This window comes from Macaca mulatta, chromosome 17, assembly GCF_049350105.2.
Source record: "Macaca mulatta isolate MMU2019108-1 chromosome 17, T2T-MMU8v2.0, whole genome shotgun sequence".
NCBI classification, from domain to species: Eukaryota; Metazoa; Chordata; class Mammalia; order Primates; family Cercopithecidae; genus Macaca; species Macaca mulatta.
In genome coordinates this window covers 60669168-60695319 of record NC_133422.1, presented here as the reverse complement: position 1 = coordinate 60695319, position 26152 = coordinate 60669168, and the positions used below count along the sequence as shown (strand labels likewise).

Genomic DNA, 26152 nt, shown 5'->3' with positions numbered 1-26152 from the left:
ATATGCTTGACTTTATGAAAAAATAAGATCACTAATAACATACTTTTTCTCTAAGAGATAATTTTAATTGAAAATCGTAACCACTTTCTTTTCTTATATTCTCCCTCTTGTCTTCTGCAGATGGGCCTCTGGGTCCCCGAGGATTAGCTGAAGCTACAGAGATGTGCACTCAAGAGTGCTTGGTTTTGGGTCACTCTGATAATTGCTGGATGCCTCCTGGCTTGGGTCCATATCAACACCCCAAATCTCCTCTCTCAACCTTTGTACCCCAGAAAGAATGGGTGAAGAAGGACAAGCTTGTGAATGGGCACACCCTGACCAGGGCCTGGAAAGAAGACAGCAACAGGAACCAGTTCAATGACCGTAAGCAGTATGGCTCCAACGAAGGCCATTTCAACAATGGCAGCCACATGACAGACATTCCTCTGGCAAATCTGAAGTCTTATAAGCAAGCAGGAGGTGCTATTGAGAGTCCTAAGGAGCACCAACTCTAAGAAAAGGCCATATGGGACCTAATAACTTTAATCTAAATAGACATGCTAATACCGTGTGTGTCAGAGCTTTATGTATTCAATAGATCTCTACAACTATGCCCCTTCTAGCAGGGATACTTATAACTTTGTGTTAGCACCATGGAGAATACAATATTTTGCAACATATGAGAGAAGATAGTTGTAGTCATGCAATCTTGTTTACTAGAATTGATTAAACTCTCCAGAGATCTCTCCATTGTGCAAAATTTTTTTTATTATTGCATTTTATTTTGACCCTGGACTGCTGCTATGAACAATAGAATATGCATTTGGAAAGTAAGAAAGTTTCATAGATTAGAGTGACTGAAAAACATACCCAGTTAAAAAATTGTGCTTTTTTTTTTTTTTTTTTTTTTTTTTTTTGTCATTGATTTGTGCTGGGACCGCTATACTTGACATTATACTGCAAACAAAACTTAAAGAGATAAGCATTAAACCTATCGTGCTGTTAACAACGTTAGTGGACACTTGTAAGTCAATCAGTGTTAAAGTATTTGTAAATAGAAGCAAGCTATTATTAACAACTTTTGTGTACTTATAATGTTCACCTAAAAATGTTGTAGCATAATTCTGTGTTTTATGGTTGCTTCTGTCCTTTTTATTTACCTCTTTGTTGTTATTTTCGTTGTTTCTTTTAGTGAGGTGTTTCTGCGTTAGTAGTCTGTCTTGACACACATTGTTCAAAGAATCTCAAACACTTGTGTTTAAAAAAGGTTCTGAAATCTTGCTTCTTGTATGATAGCTTATGATGCTGGAATTCTGTAAACAATAAAGATGAAAGAAAAAATGATAACTATACAAAAAAGGGCTTCTGCAAAAGCTTGGAAATTCAGAACCTATTTTTTACATCCTTGTTTTCAAAGTAGGCAAAAGCAAAATCATCTAATTAGTACCATTAAGTGAGAGAGTAATGGAAAAGTGTTATCCATCAAAAGTGATATAATATCCTGTACTTGTCACTCATGCAAAACTAATGTATCAAAATTAGCATATATGGAAGAAAAATCACTATTCTAAAATAGTTTCAATTGGGCAAATGTGTGTCTACAACTTTGTTGAAATGGCAGAGTTTGTGTTGATCCTCATATACAATAATGTTGTTGTAACACAAGTGTTATTAGACCATAGCCACAAAATATTTAATGTGTTGTGCCTTCATGATGTAACAGAACATTCTCCAGGTAGGGTAGTTGGGGGAAATAAAGGGATAAATCTCTAATTATTGCTGTTTAACTGTTTGTTATCATAGTTGGTCAATGCCTGGCAGGTACCAGCATATTGTCACTTAGGTCAAACCAACAAAGTGACAACTAATGTTAATAAGATCTCAGTTGCACGTGCAAACAAATCCAAATTCGAACATTCTTAGGAGGTTTTTGTTAAGGCATGACAGATGATTTAAACAAATAAATAGCATGCAACAAAATGTCTTTATTGAAAGAAGTGGAAGTTATCTTAATGCCACGGTTCACCATCAATTTAAAAGTAAAAAAAACAAAAAAAAAAACCCAAAAAATTAAAAAAAAAAGGTTTGCTAATCTGATAGTTAATTTGTTCTTACCAAAAAATAAAATTACTTTGTAAATAGCAGTTCACATTTTTCCACAGTATAATGGAAAATAATGGGTAGGGGTGCATTGCTTATTGAAGTACATTTTTGTCGGTTTGTGAGGGGTGTTTGATGATTTTGACAGAATAAATATCTAAACAATTATCCTTGTTACTGCTTTGCCAGTTCTACGTTATTTACAATTATTCAGCTCTTGCAATAAATGTTCTGAATTCCTGATTGTAGTGTGTTAATTTTTAGTCAACATCCAAATTGGTTATTTATACTTCTAATTGTTGGGTAAATATATATGGATAACATTTAACTTTTATTTAGAAATTAAGGAAGATTCATTAGGATTTAGTACCTATTCTTTGAAAATGTGAGTACCATGATAAGTGTTCAATTACCCTAATGGTCTTCAAAACTATTTTTTAGGGAAATTCATGGAGAAAATTCACTCACTTTCTGGTCAAGATTCATGCAAGTTTCATCAAAGTGAAATCCCAAATCAGAAACTTTGCTGGTAGCACTAGTGAGGTTATTTTTTGATTCTTTGTCTCTTTAATAAGACTTCATGGAATAAACTGTCACTTATGTCATCATTGACCAAGGCAGAAGATCATTCTGGGATTATGGATTGAAACCCAGAGTCAAACTTCATCTGTATTTCTTTCAGTTTAGGAAAATAGGCACAGAAAGCTATCAAGGATAAGAAGACACACTCAAACATATGCCATGTGTGTATGCTTGTCCTAGAGCAATTGCATCAATGTTCACTCACGCTGGAGTTTTGGGCTAGGTAAGTAAGCCTGACTCTTCAAGCCCTAGAGCTTTTTGAAGGATTGTGAAAGAGGATTTGGGAATCAGAGGCATAGTGTTAAAGTTATTTGCCTGGACCATTGTCCGAATATGACATCCTGACCATTCATTCCTAATAAGCTAGACCTATCCCCTAGTCTGAGGTACACTGTAGCACCTCTCTCCTTTCCCTCACAGGGGTAGAGACTGCCCCAAGATACAAACAGGGAATGAATTCTGAAAAGAGGATATTCTGAAAAACAGAAATTAAAATCCATTCCTGCACCGTTCCTTTGTCTATTTTTTTTTTTTTTTACACCAATCAGGTAAGTCATTCCCCTCTGCCTTGAAGAGTAAAGAGAAACTAAGCTCATATTCTCGCCATGAATAAACTGGAATTTTGAAAAGGCACTCACCTTTCCCATTCCTACCATATTTCTTCTAATAAATACAACAATATCCAGTCCTATGAAGGCATTTGGTTATATGCTCTGTGAAATTTTAAGAGTAATAACATCACACACCAAACTGAAGAATTTACCCATCAAGTAAATAAAATAATACATTTGCAATGACTATTCCGTAAGTATCATCTATATTGCTTTATGTTGTTGACATTGGACATAAGAGTCGTCATTTACCAGGAAACAAAAGTTATTTACATTACCTAAGAGAACATACCTAAATGAAATGTATAAAATGATTTTATAGCAATTATCAAATACTATGATTGTATACACTAGCAATTTTTGAGCACATATAAAAATTAACTTTATAAACCTGAATAGGGCCTATTTGAATGAGCATTCCTACACATACTCTAACATAAATTTGTATTTAAATAATGGGTATTCATTAACAGACAATTGAGTAGTCATTTTGCTGCACTGATGCTATTCAGTGAATCTCATTCAGAATCCCATCATTCCCATTCTGTGGCTAAAGCTACAAATGCAGCTGAGGCCCAGAGTTGTTCCAGTATTTATTAAACTGTTGGATAGAGGCCAGGGATGGTTAATTATTATTAATGAGGAGTTTTGGCAGTGAAAGATGAAAGGGATGCCTTGTCAATTTCAATTTTTAATGTGGATGTCAGGGTGTTACTTTGCATGAGGGCAAAACCAACCTATGAAAAGGAGGAGTGGTGTTGTGAGTCCAAAAATGCTTCATTGTTCTGCTTTGTTTTAAATAGAGCTGATCTTCCCTCCCTAAAGGAAGCTCCTTTATTTGTTCTTTCGAGAGACAGTGCTTAAAAATTCTTCCAGTGTGCTTAACGGCACAGTGATCACACAATAAATTCTCCATACACTTTTCTTACGCTTTCACAACTACCCATCTAAATTTTAGTAGATATCAGCCAGACTTTGCACTGTTCAAAAAATGGAAAATTAGTATCTTAATATTACAGTATTTTTGTAAGGTATAATACATACCTGTAAAACATGATTATCAAAATAGTATCTTATTCATGTTTTAGTTCACTGAAAGTATAAATTAATATGTATTCCAAAGGTATCAATTTTCTATTATACCACCATCTATATTTCAACATAAGGAGTTGAAATATGGTTAGTTGAAATATAGTTGAAATATAGTTCTACCTCTACCTATGCATTTTTTATTTCTTAGAATTCTTAAACAGAGCACCATATTGAAATGAGTTCTGTCCAGATTTATGTTACCTTAGCCTATTACATTATTCTTGAAGCTTTACAGCAAAAAATCTATTATTTTTAAATACAAATCTTCCATTTTTATTCTTATTTTTTCTTTGTACCTTATGGCTGTGTTTCTAACAGCATTTGTACAACACAATTATTTTTGGACTCATTCAATACCACCTACTTAAGGTTCACATATTTGCAAATATATTGAATTACAGTGATTTTCAAATAATATTACAATCCCATTTAAATTCTTAAATTCAAACACTGCTTTTTATGAACCTTTGTGTTTCCTCTGTTTGAACCAGTTCACCTCCAATTTCATTATTAGTTTGTTTTTCATTGACATTGTTCTGAAAAATAATACCCAACAACAGTAGTAAAAATTTTTGCTCTGAAACTCTAACACAAAGCTTTCTACAACATACTATTGTGTGATTATAAGTAAAGTTACAATATTTTTATATTTAATGAGATTACATCTACTTTATTTTAATTGAATATTCTCATAACCAATTGTGACAAATTATTTTATATGTGATGTACATTTGATTTATTACAGGAAGCAAGTCATAAAATGATTTTACATAACCTTAAATTCATTCACCTTTAAACTTATTCATACACAATTATACTTCAATGTGAATATAACTGAAAATTTGGCCTTGCTGGTGTGAATTCAAACCTCTCTGAATTTACAGGCACATAGTTGAACTTCTTCCTCCTGGAAACATTTTTTTTCCCCTGGCTTCCTGGAAACCACAATCTTGTGATTTCCTCTTACTTTACTGGCCATTTCTTCTCAGGCTTCTTGGTTAGTTTCTCCTTTGCTTATGACTTATTGAATGTTTTATAAGGTCCAAGGCTCAGTTCCTTGGCTTCTTTTCTTCTCTATCTGCACTTACTCTCTTGGGAAGCTCATATTCCAGTCTGGATCTCTCCCCTAAACATCAGAACTTCTGATCCAAATCCCTTTTCAACAAGTATACTTGGACATTTCCAAGATGAGTCAAAATTAACATATCCAACATAACTCATCATCTCCTCTCATGTCACACACACACACACACACACACACACAACACAGTCTGCTACTGCAGCCAGTCTTCCAACTTCCTAGTTAATGGCACCTCTATCAGATATTCAGGCCAGAAAATGTAAAGTTTTCTTTATCTCTTCTCTGTCATACTTGTGGAGCATCTTTCTCTTTCTGACTGCAAAGTTCATCCAATCGAACCATGTCTCAATAGTTCCTCTTGCCAATTGGGCTAAGTATCATCATCCTTTTTCTGGATTATTATGGGTCTCCTAACTGTTCTCCTTGTAACTGCTCTTCCTCGTGTAACCTTCCCCGATCTAGTCTGTTCTAAGCATGACTGAGTGATCCTCTTAAAAAAGGGGTAATCCAGACATCCTTCCTCTTCTCACAAAACTCCAAGAGTCAGTTGCTTTTCTCAGAATGAAAATTAAAGCCCTTATGTTTTCCTACAAGGCCAATAAAGTGTGGATGCCCCTCTTCTCACTAATCTCATGTTTGAATGACCGTCTTTCTCACCCCATTATGATCCATTGGCTCCTCATTGCTTCTCAAACATGCCGGAATATGTCTGCCTCAGGTTATTTGCATCAGCTTTTCCTCTGCTGGAAATAGGCTTCTCTCATATCTGTAAAAAACTCCTTTCCTAGCTTCAAGTCTTCGCTTAAATACAATCTTCACCCTCAGGCCTGCGCCAACTCTTCATTTTTTTTTTTTTTATTATTATTGTGAAGATATCTCTATCATCTCTATCTCTATCATTTATCTCTATCTCATCTCTCTGTATCTATCTCTGTCTCTTCTCTGTATCTCTATCTCCATCACTATCATCTATTACTTATCATCATCTATCTATATCTATCTATCTATCTATATCTGTCTATCTATTATCTATCATCTCTATCTCCCTCTCTTCCTCCTTCTCTCTCCATCTCCCTCCCTCTCTCTTTCTCTCCCTATATATCTATTTATCTATCACCATTTTAGCTACTTTAATCATGTTAACTATTAGTGTGCTATACAGTGGAGTTAGCTGCCTTCACTATGTTGTGCAATCATTATTACTATTTCAAAACTTTTTTTATTACTCCAAACACAGTCTATAACCATTAAGCAATAAATCCCCATTTTCCCCTACCCTCAGTTCCAGGCAACTTCTAATATACTTCACGTCTTTGTGAATTTTCATATTCCAGATATTTTATATCTGTAAAAATGTACATTTGCCATTTTGAGTTTGGTTTATCTGCCTAACATAATGCTTGTTCTCAAGGTTTATCTGTGTTATGTCATGTCTCAGAAATTTATTTCTTTTTATGGATGGATTATCTCTCTATATAAATAAATATATGATATATAGTATAAATATATAATATATAAATATATATACATCTACATCATAATGATATTTTGTTCAGTCATCTGTTAATGGACATGGGTTATTAATACCTTTAGATGATTGTGAATAATGCTGCAACAAACATTGGTGTATAAGTACCTGTTTGAGTTTCTGTTTGTGAATTTCTCTAATTGGTGGACATATTCTTTGAAATGGAATTGCTGGGTCATATGGAATTCTGTTTGGCTCTTTGACGAACTGTCAAGTTGTTTTCTCCAGTAGCTAGCCTAGTTTACATTAACAGAAGCAATGTGTGGCGGTCCAGTGCTCCACATATTCACCAACGCTTATTTTTCTCTTTTTTGGAAAGAGGAAAGTCTGTTACCCAGGCCATTGCCCAAGCTGGAGTGCAGAGGTACGATCAAGGCTCACTGCAGCCTCAAACTCCTGGGCTCAGTTGATCCTCCCACCTCAGCCTCTGAAGTATTTGGGACTACAGGCCTGCACCCCCATGCCTGTCTAATTTTTAAGTTTTTATTAGAAACAGAGCCTCACTATGTTGCCCATGCTGGTGCTCTTTTTTTTTTTTTTTTTTTTTTTTTTAAATAGCCATTTTAGCAGGTGTGAAGTGGTATCTCATTGTAGCTTTGATTTTAATTTTCCAAATAACTAAGGATGTTGATCCATTTGTATATCTTATTTGGAGAAAATTCTATACAAGTTGTTTGCCTGTGTTTAATTGTGTGGTCTATTTGTTGAGTTTTTGGAGCTGTTTATATGTTCTGGATATTTACTCCTGATATCAGACGCATGGTCTACAAATGTTCTCTTCCATTTTTATCTTTTCAGTTTCTTGATAATGTCTATTGAGGCACAAATTTTTTAAATGTTTAACAAAGTCCAATTTATTAACTTTTTTCTTTTATTACTTATGATTTTTTTGTGTCATATTTAAGAATTCATTGCTAAATCCAGAGTCATAAAGATTTGCCCCTATGTTTTATTCTAAGTATTGTAATGTTTTAGCTCTTATATTAAGGCTGTTGATCCATGTTGTGTTAACATTTGTATATAGTGTAAGGTAAGGCTTTATTCTTTTCATGTTGATTTTGCCAATTTCCTTTTCTGTATCAGTTGAGATGATTATTTTTCCCTTTTGTTCTATTAATGTGGCATATGACATGGACTGATTTTCTTATATTGAGCCATCCTTCCCTTCCTGGGATAAATCACACTTAGTTGTGGCTTAATTATTAATTGTAATACAATATTGGATTTGATTTGCTAGTATTTTTTAGGACTTTTTATTCTATACTCATAAGAGATATTTGCCTATATTTTTATTTCCTTGTGATTTTTGTATGTAGTTTTTCTGTGAGGGTATTGCTGGCATCATAAGATGGTATAAATTCTGTTTTCTGGAGAAAATCAAGAGGTATTGACATTCATTTTTCTTTAAATGTTTGGAAAAATTCATGAGTGAGGCTATCTGTTCCTTGACTGTTCTTTTTTGGGAAGTTTTAAATTATTATACTGATTCAATCTCTTTTGATAGGTTTTTTGAGACATTCTATTTCTTCTTAAGTCAGTTTAGATAATATATGTGCTTCTAATAATTTTTTTAACTTTATCTAGATTATCTAATTGTTTAGAATCCATTGGTTCACATTACTCTCCTATAATTCTTTTTTTAAAATTTATTTATTATTATTGTACTTTAAGTTGTAGGGTACATGTGCATAACGTGCAGGTTTGTTACATATGTATACTTGTGCCATGTTGCTGTGCTGCACCCATCAGAGTCAGCAATAACGTTCCCGCTTTCATTTCCGATTTTCATCAACTATGTCTTCTTTTTTTATTTCTTTGTCAGTCTAGCTAAATTTTGTTAATTTTATTGATTTATTCAAAGAAATAAATTTTTGTTTTGTTGACTCTATAGTTTTTCTATATTATGTGTTATCTATCTCTGTTCTGATCTTTACTATTTCCTTCCTTCTGCCAGCTTTTGGTTTAATTTTCTCTTTTTCTGTCTCCTCATGGTTCAACATTAATTTATTGATTTGAGATATTTTTAAGGTTAGTGTATATAGCTACAAAATTTTCTCCAAGCACATTCACTTCATCCCATAAGTTTGATATGTTGTGTTTTCATTTTTACTCATCCCTAAATATATTCTAGTTTCTTTTGTGATTTCATCTTTGTCACATTGGTTGGTTAAGGATATGTTGTTTTATTTTCCCATACTTGTGAATTTTCCAGTTTTACTTTATTAATGTTTCTAGTTTCATTTTACTGTTGTCAGAAAATATAATTTGTATGATTTCAAACTATTTAAATGTATTTAATCTTGTTTTGTGGGTTAATGTATCTGACCACTGCATTTATTTATTTATTTAAATTATTATTATTATCATTATTATTATTCTTTTAGAGACAGGGTATTGCTCCAGCACCCAGGCTGGAGTGCAGTGGCACAATTATGGCTCATTGCAACTGCTGCCCCCCGCCCCCTGGGCTCAAGTTGTCCTTCTGCCTCAGCCTCCCAAGTAGCTGGGACCACAGGTGCACATCACCATGCCCAGCTCCTTTTTTGTATTTTTAGGAGATATGGGAGTTTTGCCATGCTTCTCAGGCTGGGCTTGAACTCCTGAGCTCAAGTGACCTGCCTGCTTTGGCCTCCCAAAGTGGTAGGATTACAAGCATGAGCCACCGTACCTGGGCCTGACCACTGCATTTTAAAGTTAGAATTCCTTCTCCAGCATTAACAATCCTATTTACAAACTACTTTCCTTTTTTTCTCCCATAGCACTGAACATATTCTAACATAGCTATAATTTACTTATTAATTTACAATGCTTATTGTTCACTGTCTTTCCCCACTGAAAGATAAACTCTAGTTTACTGATGTATTTCAAGCCCCTAGAATCATGCCTGGTACCAAGTAGACACTCAACATATATTTGATGAGTGAATGAATGAACTACTACCCCAAATATCGGTCTTTTTATTTTTACAGTGTTTACATGGAATAGGAAGAAATTGATTCTACTTAGGCAATAGCCCAATTTTCAGATGTAAAACAAGGTCCTTATAACAATAAATATAACATTAGTTTCCTTCAGGTTACATGATGGGAAAATTCTAACAAAATACATTATTTGTAAACAACAGCAACATTTTGCTTTCCACATTTGTTCTTTTTTATTCCCTTCCATCTAGTTGCTGGAATTTGTCCAGTTTCCCGCAGGGGAACCATTGACTTCAATAAAATTCAGTAACTTTCAAGAGCAAAGTTAATGTCTTTCTAGGAAATTGCTGCTTTGGAAGAAAGTACTGATAATGCAATTAGTATTTATTTTTAACTTGAACTTTTATTTTATAGAATTCATGTTTCTCTCTGTATACCTGGAAATTTGCACATCCCATTGCCTGTGGTGTGTGACTGCTACTTTGATAAGCAATAGTTTCTTCCTCGGTACTTCATGACTTGAGGTGATCACAAAAGCCTCCTTTAGACTCTGTTGCATTTGCCACACATCCACATCCCACTGTTATGCACTTTGAGCCAGGAGATGCTATTTTGGCCATCAACCTTACAGAAAAAAGCTAAGGTGATATCAGGTGTCATTTTAAAACTGCATCTTACGGCTGGGCATGGTGGCCCATGCCTATAATGCCAGCACTTTGGGAAACCGAGGCGGGTGGATCGCCTGAGATCAGGAGTTCGAGACTAGCCTGGCTAACATGGCAAAACCCTGTCTCTACCAAAAATACAAAAATTAGCTGGGCTTGGTGGCAGGTGCCTGTAGTCTCAGCTACTAAGGAGGCTCAGGCGGGAGAATTGCTTGAACCTGAGAGACTGAGGTTGCAGTGAGCCAAGATCACGCCACTGCCTCCAGCCTAGGCAATCACGCCACTGCACTCCAGCCTGGGCAACCACGCCACTGCACTCCAGCCTGGGCAACCACGCCACTGCACTCCAGCCTGGGCAACCACGCCACTGCCCTCCAGCCTGGGCAATCACGCCACTGCACTCCAGCCTGGGCAATCACGCCACTGCACTCCAGCCTGGGCAACCACGCCACTGCCCTCCAGCCTGGGCAACCACGCCACTGCCCTCCAGCCTGGGCAATCACGCCACTGCACTCCAGCCTGGGCGACCGATTTGTTGTTTGTCTCAAAACAAACAACAAAAAAGAGGATTTTATTTCTACCACAAAGAGATTTTAGATCACTTTAAAAACCCAAAAAACTCCACACATCACAGAAAAAATAAAAGTAACAGAAAATTAAGGCAGAGGGAATGTGTGGGTTTGTGTGTGTATGTGCCATATACCAACTCATGTCAATTCTGCACACTTTCCAGGAATGGACTATCCTTTTGATTCTGGGATTATTGAAAGCTAAAGAAAAACTATCAAATAGACAACAATAAAAAAACATGCCATTTACCAGTAGAATAAGTAAAATATATTTTTACATCTCAGTGGATCACATGCCACTATTACAATTTTCTCCAACACATGATAACAGTGGACATTAGTATCTTAATACTTTTAAATGGACTTATATTTTTCTAACTTATCATTGTTTTAAGTAATAGTTTATATAAATCATGATTCACACTGTATAAACTATATAAAATTCTACATAAGACATGTTTTTACTTCACTTAGAGTAATATTTTTAAATGTTAAATATATCACTTAAGTAATCCTGTTTATAAGTTCCAGCCCTTGGGAAACATTACAATAATGGCATCTCTGCTGATTCACCGCTAGGCAGCTCAGATCATCAAATTCCCTATTGCTATCCATTTCTCCTGTTTTCATTATGAAAAAGAATATTTCTTTTTTAAAAAGCCTACTGTTTGAAAAGGGGAAAATAATTACCTTGGTTGCCATAGCTGGGATGACCATATCCCTATGAAAGAAAATTGGTACAGATCCAGCCTCAGTGATGGGTCCTTATTCCTCTCTGCTTGTTTAAAGCATCTCTAATGAAATTATGTTTAGTATCTAAAGGGCCACTGTCCCTGATTATGGCAGAGATTACAAAAGATGGTTGAAATATTTACTAGTCGATTAACCTGAGTTTTATAATGTGACATACCTGCTGTACAATATATTTTTTAAATTAGGATTTTATTTACCTTTGGTTGGGATTATCCCATATATCTGTTGAAATAGTGGGGGTTTCAGCAGAGCCCAGAGATCTTCAGAATAATTGACAGAGATGCCCATCATACACATCATGAGACAGAGTATTATTTCTTAGGAAAAAAAATCTACCTAGCTGCACAATTTTCAGACTGAAACATGGATACATAGCAAACCTGTTTGCTGTTCTTTATTTTATACAGCATATAAACATCTCCTGCAGTGGGGTTTACCTTATTTATTCATTAACAATTATAATAACTAACATTTATAAAGTACTTATTATATGTTCATCACAGTTCCACAGATTTACTAGTATTAGCTTATTTAATTTTCTCATGCTTTTTAAAAAGATATGTGCTGTTTGTGTCACCCTTTCACAGATGAGAACACTGAGATACAGGAAGACTATATGAATCTACTCAAGATCCTAGAGTGAACAAATAGCATTGCCAGTCTGCTAGGCTGAGTGTAGAGTCTGGGCTTCAACCACTAATTGATAACACCTCTTCTTATGAAAGATTCAAGCACTTTTTTATTCTGGATCTCAATGATAAACTACCATTTTTTAAACAGCAGCAATAAAATGGTTTATTAACTAGTTCTGCAAAGAAGATTCTCTTTCTACTTGGAGTTTTATTTACTCACTGTTTGATGTACTTATATGCTGGCTCAAATATTTTATTAATTAAATGTGTAGCAATTGTGCTATTCAGTCTTGGGATAAAAAATAACATAGTCTAAAGTGACACACAAGTTTAGGGTGAATACAGCCTCATCAGAGTTACTGGGAAATCTAGTGAAAGTCTCTGATGTTGAATAAAAATGCTGAATTCCTTTTACATGCTCTAGGTGTACTTATTCACAGATTCTACCTTTTTACACTTGCTTTCTGTTCCCCACCTTAGAAAATCAGGTGAGGAACAAAGTGAGCCACACATTAGGCTCCTATTACCAATAAACAGGGCATTAAAAGGAGACCAAAATCAGTCTGGTAATTAACTTTAGTAAGCCTATTTTCTTCTCGTCATGGAAATGCAATTCCCATTGACATCAAGGGGAGCTACGTGCTCACGCGGAGAGGAGAATGGTCTCCCCAAGCATCATGGAGAAAGCTACATGTTAAGCTTCAAAGCATAAGTGCCCTCTATTACTGCATCACCAGTTTTAATCAACTGTTCTTATATCTACAGTTTGGCTCATTGTCCAAATGGGGAAGTACCTGTTAATTTGACAAACAAGAATCCCTGACAACAGATATGAAACAAATTACTTATAATGCCAAGGTCATGCCATGTAGTAGTACTTCATTAGTCTTCCCCTTTCCCCAGGAAAAGCTGACCGTATGTTTTAAATGTCGACTCTCTGTAGTTCACAGTTTTACAGTGCACTGTTTTATAACACAATGTGATAAAGAAAAAAAACACAAGGTATTAAGTATAAATATTCAATTAATAGTAGTTTAATAATATCATTCAATAAGCCACTGCTCCATTAAGCCACATGCAAAGGGTAACTTCTTACTTCTCTATGATATTTGGTTCTTTCATTATTTTTAATGACATTATTGCTGATAATATTGCACATTGGGCACATAGAAAACATCTGCTTCCTTACGGGCACATGGAAATCAGTGTGAGAAAAACAGCTAATACTAAACTTCTTGAGAAAGAAAACATATACAGACATTCCCCTTAAAAATGTTAAGCTTGGAGCATTTGTGCGTTTTATAATTGATCTATTTATCTATCTTCCTAGGGGATTATCAAATTATAGATTCCTATTACTCTTGTATGATAGTTTTAGTATTTATTCCTAATAATTTATAAATATTTTTGTACTAATCAAGTATTGTTTATACAATTTTAGAATTCTAAACAGAGAAGATAATCCAGCACACATACACATGTCTCGATGCTGTGACTTTTAAACTATCTAATGACGATGAAGTACCACTAGAAAATACAGTGCTTTGTGTATGCGTTCTTGTGGCTCATAAATTAATTTAAACCTAGGCAATATAAAGTGAAATGCTTAGCTAGTTTATAGATGATGCCTTCAGGAATATTTAGTGGTAGTCAAGTTTCTTATAAAATTTCAATATTTATTATAATTAATACTGGATTGAGGATAAGGAGATTTAGCTTACAAATCCTACTTAGGTAGAAATTTCAAAGAGATAATGGTCCCGAAATTCATCAAATTGAGAAATTTCCATTTTTCAATATAAAACCTGGCATTTTATATAATTGACACAATCATCTTTTAAAGAAGTGAAATGAGATTAACAATATTCAATTCATAGGCCTATTATGAAGATTAACTAGTGATTCATTAATAGAGTTGAGAATGGTGTCGGGAATATCAGAAGTACTCCATGAATGCATTTAGTAGTAATAGCAGTAGTAATAGTAATAGTTTTTCTAAACCTCTTCTAAGTACAAAATAATTAAAATATAATGATTATACAGGTACTTACAAATACACTTTCTTTAGTCCTATTCCTACATACTGTATCAATATTTTCAGGAATGAACTTCCCCTTACTCTCAGAAAAGTTCTTGCCCGAGCTTCAGAGAGCAGACATACCATTAGGACAGAGTTTCTCAACTTCTGACAAAAACAATTAGAAAGTTAACTGAATCGCCTGGCTTATGTTTCTTCACTTCTGTTAAAACTCTTAAATTTTCTGAATCCATATCTCTCTGCTCATTCAGGCATATTCTGGAATTATTTTATCACTGTTTTATATTTCAGCCTGAACAAATTCAAACACGCATACCAATTTCGAATAGATAAATTGGGCAGGAAACTATGTACTTTTTTTTCCCCTTGGGACAGGGTCTTGCTCTGTGGCCCAGGCCGGAGTGCAGTGACACGATCTTGGTTCACTGAAACCTCTGCTTCCTGGGCTCCAGTGATTCACCTGTCTCAGCCTTTCTACTAGCTGGGACTACAGGTGTGTGCCACCACACCCAGCTTATTATTATTATTATTATTTTTTTGTATTTTTGTTAGAAACGAGGTTTCACCATATTGCCAGGTTGCTCTTGAACTCCTGAGCTCAGATGATCCGCCCACACTGGCCTCCAAAAATGCTAGGATTACAGGCGTGAGACACTACACCCAGCCAGGAAACTGTTCTTACTCATTTTGAAAGAGACGTGTAACTATTGGCTACCATAGCTCCTTCATACAGAATTGTGGGCCCCGTAGATGCCAAATCTTCCACATTTTCAAGTGATGCCTAAATTCCTACAATCTCTCTCTCTTTAAAATATGTTGTGCTCTTAAAACAAACAAATAAGGCAAGCAGATCACCTGAGGTCAGGAGTTCAAGATCAGCCTGGCCAACATGGTGAAACCCCATCTCTTCAAAAATACAAAAATTAGCCAGGGATGATGGCAAGTAATTTTAATCCCAGTTACTCAGGAAGCTGAGGTGAGAGAATAACTTGGACCTGAGAAGTTGCAGTGAGCCTAGATCGTGACATTGCACTCCAGCCTGGGCAACAGAAAGAGACTCTGTCTCAAAAACAACAACAACAAAACAAGGAAACAAACAAAATACATATATGAGCCAATCATGCTCAGGGTAGGTGGGTTGTTAGTTATCAGCAAATTCTCTCTTCTCTTTTCTGTAAATTCTCTCTCTTTCTTTTTACTTTTTTTTTTTTTTTCATTTTTTTCATAAGTATTTGTGATTGCTCAAAACTCTCTAATTTAAAACAAGCAATAAATAATAAAGAAATAAATAGAAATCTTCCTTCCATTCACTTTGTTCATTGCATCATTTGTATGATCCACTTTACAATCCTTTTGAATGGGTGAATCAAGCCACCAACCCATCACAATACATTTCTCTAAACCTAACCATCCAACAAAATTTCTCTGTTATATTATCAGAATTCACTTGACCAAATGTATTCCTAAATCTAAAGGCCACATTTAAGACTTTATTTCACTCAACCTCTTAGCAGCATTTCACATCTTAGAGTATTTTACTGCTTTATTTTTGAATCAACAAACTCTGCTGGGTTCTCTCCTGTATCCTTAGGGCAAGCCTTCTTAATATTCTTTGTAGAACTCCTTTCTTTCTCCATGTTTTGAATGCTAGCTTCCCCTAAGGTTATCTTCTTTCTGTGTACCCTAGGTGACCACACTCATGCCAATGGTTCAGTTACAAGTGTCCCAAATCTACAAATAGAGTGCAGCTTTTTCTCCTACACAGCAGATCCATGTAAACAATTGGCCAATGAAATACCCCAGAAAAACCTCAAACGAATTCCACTCAACTCCTCTCTGCAGCTTCTAAAGAAGTCAGACCTTATGCTTCCAGGTTATGTAGCCAAAGCCTTTGTGTGTCTGGTCAGGTGATGCCTGAACACCAGAGCTGTGGCAGATGCTGCTGTAGCTACTAGGACGAAGTGTGTAAGAACAATCCTCAAAGTGGCAGGCCTGAATGCCTGATTGTGCCAGGGGACACACAGTAGTGTGACAGACCTTTCCACTGTGTAAACCACCAAAGTCTCTGAGGGCCCATTATTTAATTGGTGCTGAGCAAATTTGGGTCATTGCTTAAATTGGAACTGATACAGGGACCATGGTGGAGAAGAAAGTTCTAACAAAGATATTTACCTACTTCTTGACTTGAAGTACTGAAAACCTGTTCTCCACAGTAGCCAGTGTATTTTGTCTAAAATGAAATCTGACCCTATTACTCTGATTTAAAATTGTTCAGTTCTTCTCTGTTACTCTCACTCCAAAATTCCATGTGCCTTAAAACAGCTCTACAGACTCTAGTATGTTCATCCCTCTGATTACTTGTCGAGCCTTTCTCAAGCTATCTCAAACCATGGATCACTCCATGATCCGGCTAAATTGAACTTCGTTAAGTTCCTTGAAAACATCATGCTCTCTTTTTTTGCTTCTGGGCCTTTGCATATGTTCTTACTCTGCAGGTACACTCTTCCTTTTCATTCTCTGAGTAGCTAACACCTTCTCACTCTTCAGGTCAGAGCATAAAGTGAGACTTCCACTAGAAAGGCTTTTCTGACTGCTCCCAAGTAATGTGATGGTATTTTTCTTATTATACCATTTACATTGTATTTTAATTGTCTATTTACTTGCTAGTATCTCTCACTAGACACTAAACCCCTTGAGAATAAATAGGTCTTTGTGATTTCATCACTGAGTTCATTGAGACTTTGATATAGTAGAGGTCCAGTACATGTTTGTGGAATCAATAAATGTTTGTGGAATCAATTTATGACTGTACTCAAATTGTAGAGTCCTATATAAAGTGAAGTGTTTTCAGTCCTTTTAAGTGCACATGGCTACCATTAGGAGTACTTGGAAGACAATCTGAGTGCAAGGTATTATAAAGATATTAAAGGTAATGTTAAGTCAAGTTAGAAAGATTGTTCTGCTTTCTTTTTCTCAGATATCCTATGTGCATTAGGGTTGGTATTTCTTTTCATTTTTTGTTTTCTTACTGAAGTAAAATTAGACCAACCTTTTTGTTTTGTTTTCTTTCTTTTTTTTTTTTTTTTTTTTTTTTTTGCTAGGGGGTGATTTGGACTTTACTATCTTTGCCATACTGAAGCTGACTCAAAAAGACAGCAACAAAGGGGATCACTCCTTTAGAAGACAGGCACTATAGAAAAATTGAGTGGTTTTCCCCTTGCCCGGGTGTCCCTCTGTTGCACTTTTTTAGAGTCTTTTCAAAGTATTATCAAATTAAGTTGGAATTGCTGATTTATTTGTTGGCTACCCCAACTAGCTGCGAACCATGTGAAGACAGAGATTGACTCTTTCTTTATCTCATTCAAATAAGCATCTCATATAGAACTTATGCAATGGCAGACAATAAATGTATAGTGTGAAATATGTAATAAAACTTTTCTGCTTCTAGAAGTAGCAAGCTATATTTCCTATAAACATTGCAACTATTTATCAGAATGTTTAAATATATATATATATAAACATATATATATATATCAGATATGAGTTTGATTAAATGGTCCTTAAATATGATTTTTTTATTATTATTATACTTTAAGTTCTAGGGTACATGTGCATAACGTGCAGGTTTGTTACATATGTATACTTGTGCCATGTTGGCGTGCTGCACCCATCAACTCCTCAGCACCCATCAACTTGTCATTTATATCAAGTATAACTCCCAGTGCAATCCCTCCCCCCTCCCCCCTCCCCATGATAGGCCCCGGTGTGTGATGTTCCCCTTCCCGAGTCCAAGTGATCTCATTGTTTAGTTCCCACCTATGAGTGAGAACATGCGGTGTTTGGTTTTCTGTTCTTGTGATAGTTTGCTAAGAATGATGGTTTCCAGCTGCACCCATGTCCCTACAAAGGACACAAACTCATCCTTTTTAATGGCTGCACAGTATTCCATGGTGTATATGTGCCACATTTTCTTAATCCAGCCTGTCACTGATGGACATTTGGGTTGATTCCAAGTCTTTGCTATTGTGAATAGTGCCGCAATAAACATACGTGTGCATGTGTCTTTAGAGCAGCATGATTTATAATCCTTTGGGTATATACCCAGTAATGGGATGGCTGGGTCATATGGTACTTCTAGTTCTAGATCCTTGAGGAATCGTCATACTCTTTTCCATAATGGTTGAACTAGTTTACAATCCCACCAACAGTGTAAAAGTGTTCCTATTTCTCCACATCCTCTCCAGCACCTGTTGTTTCCTGACTTTTTAATGATCGCCATTCTAACTGATGTGAGATGGTATCTCATTGTGGTTTTGATTTGCATTTCTCTGATGGCCAGTGCTGATGAGCATTTTTTCATGTGTCTGTTGGCTGTATGAATGTCTTCTTTTGAGAATTGTCTGTTCATATCCTTTGCCCACTTTTTGATGGTTTTTTTTTTTTTTCTTGTAAATTTGTTTGAGTTCTTTGTAGGTTCTGGATATTAGCCCTTTGTCTGATGAGTAGATTGCAAAAATGTTCTCCCATTCTGTAGGTTGCCTGTTCACTCTGATGGTAGTTTCTTTTGCTGTGCAGAAGCTCTTTAGTTTAATTAGATCCCATTTGTCAATTTTCAACTTGATGTTCTACAACTTTGTAGGACATGATAAGTAGGACATACTTATGAAGAGGTATATGGGATAATATAGGGTTGGAAGATAAAGATCTAGAAGCTAACGCAGAAAAATTGAGACTCAAAGTTAATTCTGTTATTTGTAAATGTGCTTATTCAACTGAAAGCCTTTTTTAAAAACATGGTGAGAAAGCAGAAATTTGACTTGTTTACTCCAACCTGAAGTTTAAAAAACCCTTCTTCCCAAAGTTCTTTTTTCTTGATTTTTCCTACTTCAACTTTATATTATAGTATAAATAATTGAAAAACATTTCAAATTTTCAAATTCAGATATGAACTACTCAAGAATTATGCAGCAATTACTAAATGGCACTATAAAATAGAATGGTTGGGCTGTGAATATAAAAAAACCTATATTTAAATATAGTTGTTCAAAGTTTTATGCATTAAGTACTGAATTATGAGTTATCAGTCATTCTTAAAAGGTGCATTTTATTTGAAATACTATAAGATATTCCATAAGAGACAGTAATTTGCGCTTACTTAATGCTCCAATATATAGAAGCAGTAATGCTTATGCAGTGGGAATAAACTGCTATTTTAAATTTACCAAGAATTTCTCCTAAAGCTCAAAGTGGAATATGGATTTTAAAATTATTGAAGATGTCACAATGGCAAATATGGGATTTATAAACAGATTTTAAATTTTAGGTTGGACATTGAATTTGTGCCTGGAAAGTACTCTTCCCTTTTATTCTTGTTGGGTTGATCTGAGATCAACATTGACTGATGCAGATATAGAGCAATCTTGAATAGTAATGAATGCTAAAGGAAGGCATTCATATAGAGTGATTATAATGTCATTAAGACTCAGAGCATGAGGAGATTACTATAATATTTGTTCATTTCCTTTCTCTCCAGTCCCACAAGAGAGACAGTGGGAATTTGACTCCAAGAAAAAGGGCAGATTTGACCCCAGGCAAAATGGTTCAAGAAAAACAATTGTTTCTGGAGTAAAAACATGACTCTTAGACTATATTATCTGGTATCCATTTTTAAGGTATCTCTTTCTGCATTATAGTTCTTGGTGTTATAATTAAATGTTGGCAAAAGTTGTCTTGTATATTAAGCTTGATATTAATGACACTGGAGGGATTACTATAGAGTCACTCCCCTTTCTGGGAAATAGCAACTATGGAGAATCAGTTATCAAACAAGAGGTAGTAAGTAGAATCCCAGGACACCACAACAAGATATGGCAAGAGAAAACCAAGATCAATCTATTGGACTAAAGAAATGTTCCCTGGGAATTCTTAAAAATGTAATAAACGTAAACCTATGAAACATACATTTTCTAAAATCAAATAGGGTTTAGGGCTTAAACCTTTTATTTTGGGGTTAGAAGAGGAGAAACTGCTTCAGTTGAAGAACTTGGGTAGAGGAAGCCCTGCATTTAGGCATAGTATAGGTTCAGTTAATTTATATACACAAGCACTTATACACTTTAAAATAAGTTATATCCCAACAATTTGCTTGGATATTGAATGTTAGAAAGCTGGATCATTGTTCTTAAGGAGAGAGTCACATGGTTGCCATGGTTTTAATGTGTCTCCCAAAGTTCACATTTTAGAAAGTTTATCCTCATTGCAACAATATTGATTAATTCACTAATCTCAAGAATTGATTAGTTATCTTGAGAGTGATTTCCTGATAAAATGATAAATTTGGCCCCTTTCCTATCCCCCTGTCCTCATCCTCTCTTGACCTTCTGCCTTCTTCCATGGGATGATGAAACAAAGAGGCCCTCACCAGATGTAACTCCCAGAACTTGGAATTCCCAGTCTATAGAACTGTGAGCAATATTTTTTTCTTTATTAATACCTAGTCTCAGGTATTTTGTTTAGCAGCACAAAACAGACTAATACAGAACACTGGTACCAAGAGGTGGGGAGGTTGCCATAACAAATATCTAAAAATGTGCAAGTGGCTTTGGAACTGGATAGTGGGTAAAACCTGGAAGCATTTGGAGGAGCAGGCTAGAAAAAGCCCAGATTACCATAAGTAGAGTATTAAGGGTCCTTCTGGTGAGGGTTCAAAAGGAGAGAATAGTCTGGAATTTCTTAAGCAGTATTGAGCAAAATGCCCGTGAAAACATAAGAGGTAAAGATCATTCTGATGAGGTCTCAAATGGATTTCAGGAACAAAATATTAAAAACTAGAGTAAATAGTATCCATATTATAGAATTGAAAAGAACATGATAGAATATCCTAAGACTTTGTAAAGGCAGAACTTACAAGCAATTAAATAAGATATCTGACAGAAGAAACATCTAAGCAGCAAAGGATTCATGGTGCTGCCTGGCTTCTTTCTGTTGCTTACAGCAAAAGGAGAAAATAAATGATGGGATTAATGAGATGTTCTTAGTATTCTTTCTCAAAAAAAATTACTAATGAGATTAATAGGGTTAGAAGGAAACCAAGTGTTATTTATGAAGCTGATAAGAAAATGACCCCAAAGGCATTTTGGAGATTATAGAGGCTGCCCTGCCCATTACAGGACCAGAGCTCTAGGAAGGCAGAATTTTTTCAGGGGATGGGCCCACTCACATTTCTGGGGCTGCTGCTCAGGATCATCTCGGAATTCCGCTCCTTTGATTCCAGTACATTACTCCTTGACTGACCCAGCTGTTTCTTAACTGGGCACAAGTGCAATGTGGGCCCCACCATGGCTTGGGCCACTGGTCTGGAGGGCACAAGGAATAAGCCTTTATGGCAAGGCTTACTGATGCTGACTGGTACGACATGATGCTGACTCTGTAGACATGTACAATTCAAGGGCTTTGGGACCATGGCAGCCTCCACCTATATTTCAAAGGATGTACTGGACAGCCTGAGGGCCCAGGCAGAGACTTGTCACAGGGACATAACCACTGAAGAGAGTCTCCAATAGGGCAAAGCCTAGTGAAGCCCTGGGAGTGGGGTAGACCCCAAGACCCCAGAACTGTAAGGCCACCAGCCTGCAACTCCACCCTGAGAAAGCTGCAAGGGTGAGACTTGAACCTGTGAGAGCTGCTGCGTGGACTGAGCCTGGCGAAGCCATGGGGCTGGTGCTGACTGGCCTTGGGAACTAAACACTATCTGTGTAAGCTTAGGATGCAGGAGATGGAGGCAAAAGGGATTATTCTTCAGCCTTAAGATTTAATGTAATATTGACTATTGGGCTTTAAACTTCCTTTGCCCAATTGTCTATTTTTCCCTTTTGGAATAAGAATGTGATATAATTTGGATATTTGTCCCCACCCAAATCTCATGTTGAATTGCAACCCCCGATGCTGGAGGTGTTTGGCTTATGCTGGTGGATCCCTAATGGCTTGGTGCTATGTTCATGACAGTGAGTTCTTGTGAGATCTGGTCATTTAAAAGTCTGTGATACCTCACACCCCATTCTTTTGCTTACTCCTGCTTTGCCATGTAAAATGCCTGCTCCCTCTTTGCCTGAGAAGCTGAGAAGACGTGGGTGCTATGCCTCCTGTATAGCTTGCAGAACCGTGAATCAATTAAGCCTCTTTTCTTTATAAATTACCCAGTCTCAGATATTTCTTTATAACAATGCAAGAATGGTCTAATACAGAATATATATCCTATACCAGTCCAAGTATTGTATTTTGGAAATGCATTACTTGTTAAATTTTATCGCCTCCAAGCTGGAGACTAATTTGCTTCAGGATGAATCGTGCCTTATATCTTACCTGTATTTGAATCAGATGAGACCTGGACTTTGGACTTTTGAGTTGGTGCTGAAACAAGTTAAGACCTTGGAGTTATTGGGATGCAATGAATATAGATTGCATGTGAGAGTAACATGTATTTTGAGTGGACCGGGGGAAAATTCTATGGTTTGAATGTGTTCTTCAAAGTTTATATTTTTGAAATGTAATCCATGATGCAACAGTGTTGAAAGGTAAATGTTTAAAAGGACTGGTCATGAGGGCCCCACAAAAGTCATTAATGCAGGAGTGGATTAACTACTCTGATAGTGGGTTCCCGATAGAAGTTCTGCCCCCTTTCTGCCTCTTTCTTGCTTTTCTGTCTTCTACCCTGAAATGACACAGCAAAAGGCCCTTCCCAGATGCAGGCACATTGACCTTGGACTTACCAGTCTACAGAACTGTAATAGATTCAATGCCATCCCCATCAAGCTACCAATGACTTTCTTCACAGAATTGGAAAAAAAAATACTTTACAGTTCATATGGAATCAAAAAAGACCCTGCATTGCCAAGTAAATCCTAAGCAAAAAGAACAAAGCTGGAGGCATCACGCTACCTGACTTCAAATTATACTACAAGGCTACAGTAACCAAAACAGCATGGTACTGGAACCAAAACAGAGATATAGACCAAAGGAACAGAACAGAGGACTCAGAAGTAACACAACACATCTACAACCATCTGATCTTTGACAAATCTGACAAAGACAAGAAATGGGGAAAGGATTCCCTATTTAATAAATCGTACTTGGAAAAACTGGGTAGCCATATGTAGAAAGCTTAAACTGGATCCCTTCCTTACACCTTATACAAAAATTAATTCAAGATGGATTAAAGACTTAAATGTTAGACCTAAAACCATAAAAACCCTAGAAGAAGACCTAGGCAATACCATTCAGGACATAGGCATGGGCAAGGACCTCATGACTAAAACACCAAAAGCAGTATCAACAAAAGCCAAAATTGACAAATGGGATCTAATTAAACTAAAGAGCTTCTGCACAGGAAAAGAAACTACCATCAGAGTGAACAGGCAACCTACAGAATGGGAGAAAATTTTTGCAATCTACCCATCTGACAAAGCACTAATATCCAGAATCTATGAATAACTTAAACAAATTTACAAGAAAAAAAAATCAAATAACCCCATTAAAAAGTGGGCAAAGGATATGAACAGACACTTTTCAAAAGAAGATACTTATGCAGCCAACAGACACATGAAAAAATTCTCATCATCACTGGTCATCAGAGAAATGCAAATCAAAACCACAATGAGATACCATCTCACATCAGTTAGAATGGCAATCATTAAAAAGTCAGGAAACAACAGGTGATGGAGAGGATGTGGAGAAATAGGAACACTTCTACACTGTTGCTGGGACTGTAAACTAGTTCAGCCATTGTGGAAGACAGTGTGGTGGTTCCTCAAGGATCTAGAACTAGAAATACCATTTGACCCAGCCATCCCATTACTGGGTATATACCCAAAGGATTATAAATCATGCTAATATAAAGACACATGCACACGTATGTTTATTGCGGCACTATTCACAATATCAAAGACTTGGAACCAACCCAACTGTCCATCAATGATAGACTGGATTAAGAAAATGTGGCACATATACACTATGGAATACTATGCAACCATAAAAGGGATCAGTTCATGTCCTTCGTAGCGACATGGATGGAGCTGAAAACCATCATTCTGAGCAAACTGCCACAAGGGCAGAAAACCAAACACCTCATGTTCTCACTCATAGGTGGGAACTGAACAATGAGAACACTTGGACACAGGGCAGGGAACATCACACACCAGGGCTTGTCGTGGGGTGGGTGGATGGGGGAGGGATAGCATTAGGAGAAATACCTAATGTCAATGACGAGTTAATGGGTGCAGCAAACCAAGAGGGCACATATATGCACGTGTAACAAACCTGCATATTGTGCACATGTACCCTAGAACTTGAAGTATAAAAAAAAAAAAAAAAAAAAAAAAGAATGTCTTTTCTTCATAAATCACCTAGTCTCAAGCATTCTGTCAGAACAGCACAAAACATATTAAGACAAGAGGTATTTAGTTATATATGGCATTAGGTGCCTCCAGAGCCTTTTTACCTTATTGATTTTTTTCTCTAGTAATCTGTGCTTGGGCACCATATTACTGTAATTTACATGGCCATAGTCTCCTGCTTCCTTACAAATCTTATCGAATTCAACATGGATCAAAACACAGTCTTGACTTCAAATCAACTGTTCTTTCAAATTTAAACAGTGTTTATTAACAGACATAATAGGAAGAAGCTCCTTCCTATGACTCACTTTCATCATGCTATAGATCTTCCCTCCCTCCCTTGCTCCCACTTTTTTAAAAGCTCAATTTTGTAGGGAAATACAAAATGATGGTGAGTAGCCTTCATTATAACTTTGTACACTGAGAACAAAATCTGTAATAGGCTTGGTTTCCCTGATAATTCAAAAGATGATAGAGTTAGGGATGTGTCTTACTGGAACTGACTGGTCAAGCCACCAGTACTAACGAAAATAAGGAGGAAAGGTTACTTTTTGCACTCTTCCTGGAACACAATGAGATGGAGAGATGGAAGGACAGAGGTCATTGCTAGGAAGGCAATAGAAAGGCACAAAGGAAAGCAAATTCCAAGCATTAGCCCTGATGGTATCTAGAAAATTCTAAGAAAATAATCTTTGGAACATAACTTGATATAGTAACCACTTACACAATAGACTTAGCTTTTATCTTTCAGCAATAAATATTTGTTAGAACACTGCTCTTCATGCTTGTTTTACACATGCTGAGGTGAAGAAACTTTCCCTTCAAATTTTAATTGATTAATCACACTTTTTTTTCAAGTGTAATTCCTACTTTTTAAAAATTAGAAACCTTACTTTTGTACACCAACAAAAATTCAGTCATTGACTTAAATTTGAGCAATTTACTTTCTTTGGAAAGTTAATACTCTATCTTATCTCTGTGATATTGATTATTTAAATGTTGATTTTGGTTAATGTATATAGAAACCTATACCATACCCATTCTCTTCAAATATAACTTTATCTTTTATGTGTAGCTGCAAATGAAATATTGAAAAAGTCATCTATAATTACTCACTACCTTGTAGTTTTAAGTCTGCAAAAGCAAATATAAAAAGAATAAAAGGCAATCACGTAAAGATTATTTTACTTAAAAGAAAATATTTAGTAAT

General features: G+C 36.0%; 1 protein-coding gene across 2 annotated transcripts in view; it reads left to right on the top strand.

The window, feature by feature from the left end:
* Nucleotides 1–2322, top strand: part of PCDH9 (protocadherin 9) — a 955593-nt gene extending 953271 nt beyond the window's left edge. For both annotated transcript variants that reach the window (XM_015121163.3, NM_001258186.1), the window contains 1 exon segment: nt 121–2322. In XM_015121163.3, the coding sequence (XP_014976649.1) occupies nt 121–494 (374 nt within the window). In that variant the 3' untranslated portion in view covers nt 495–2322.
* Nucleotides 2323–26152: the final 23830 nt, after the last annotated feature.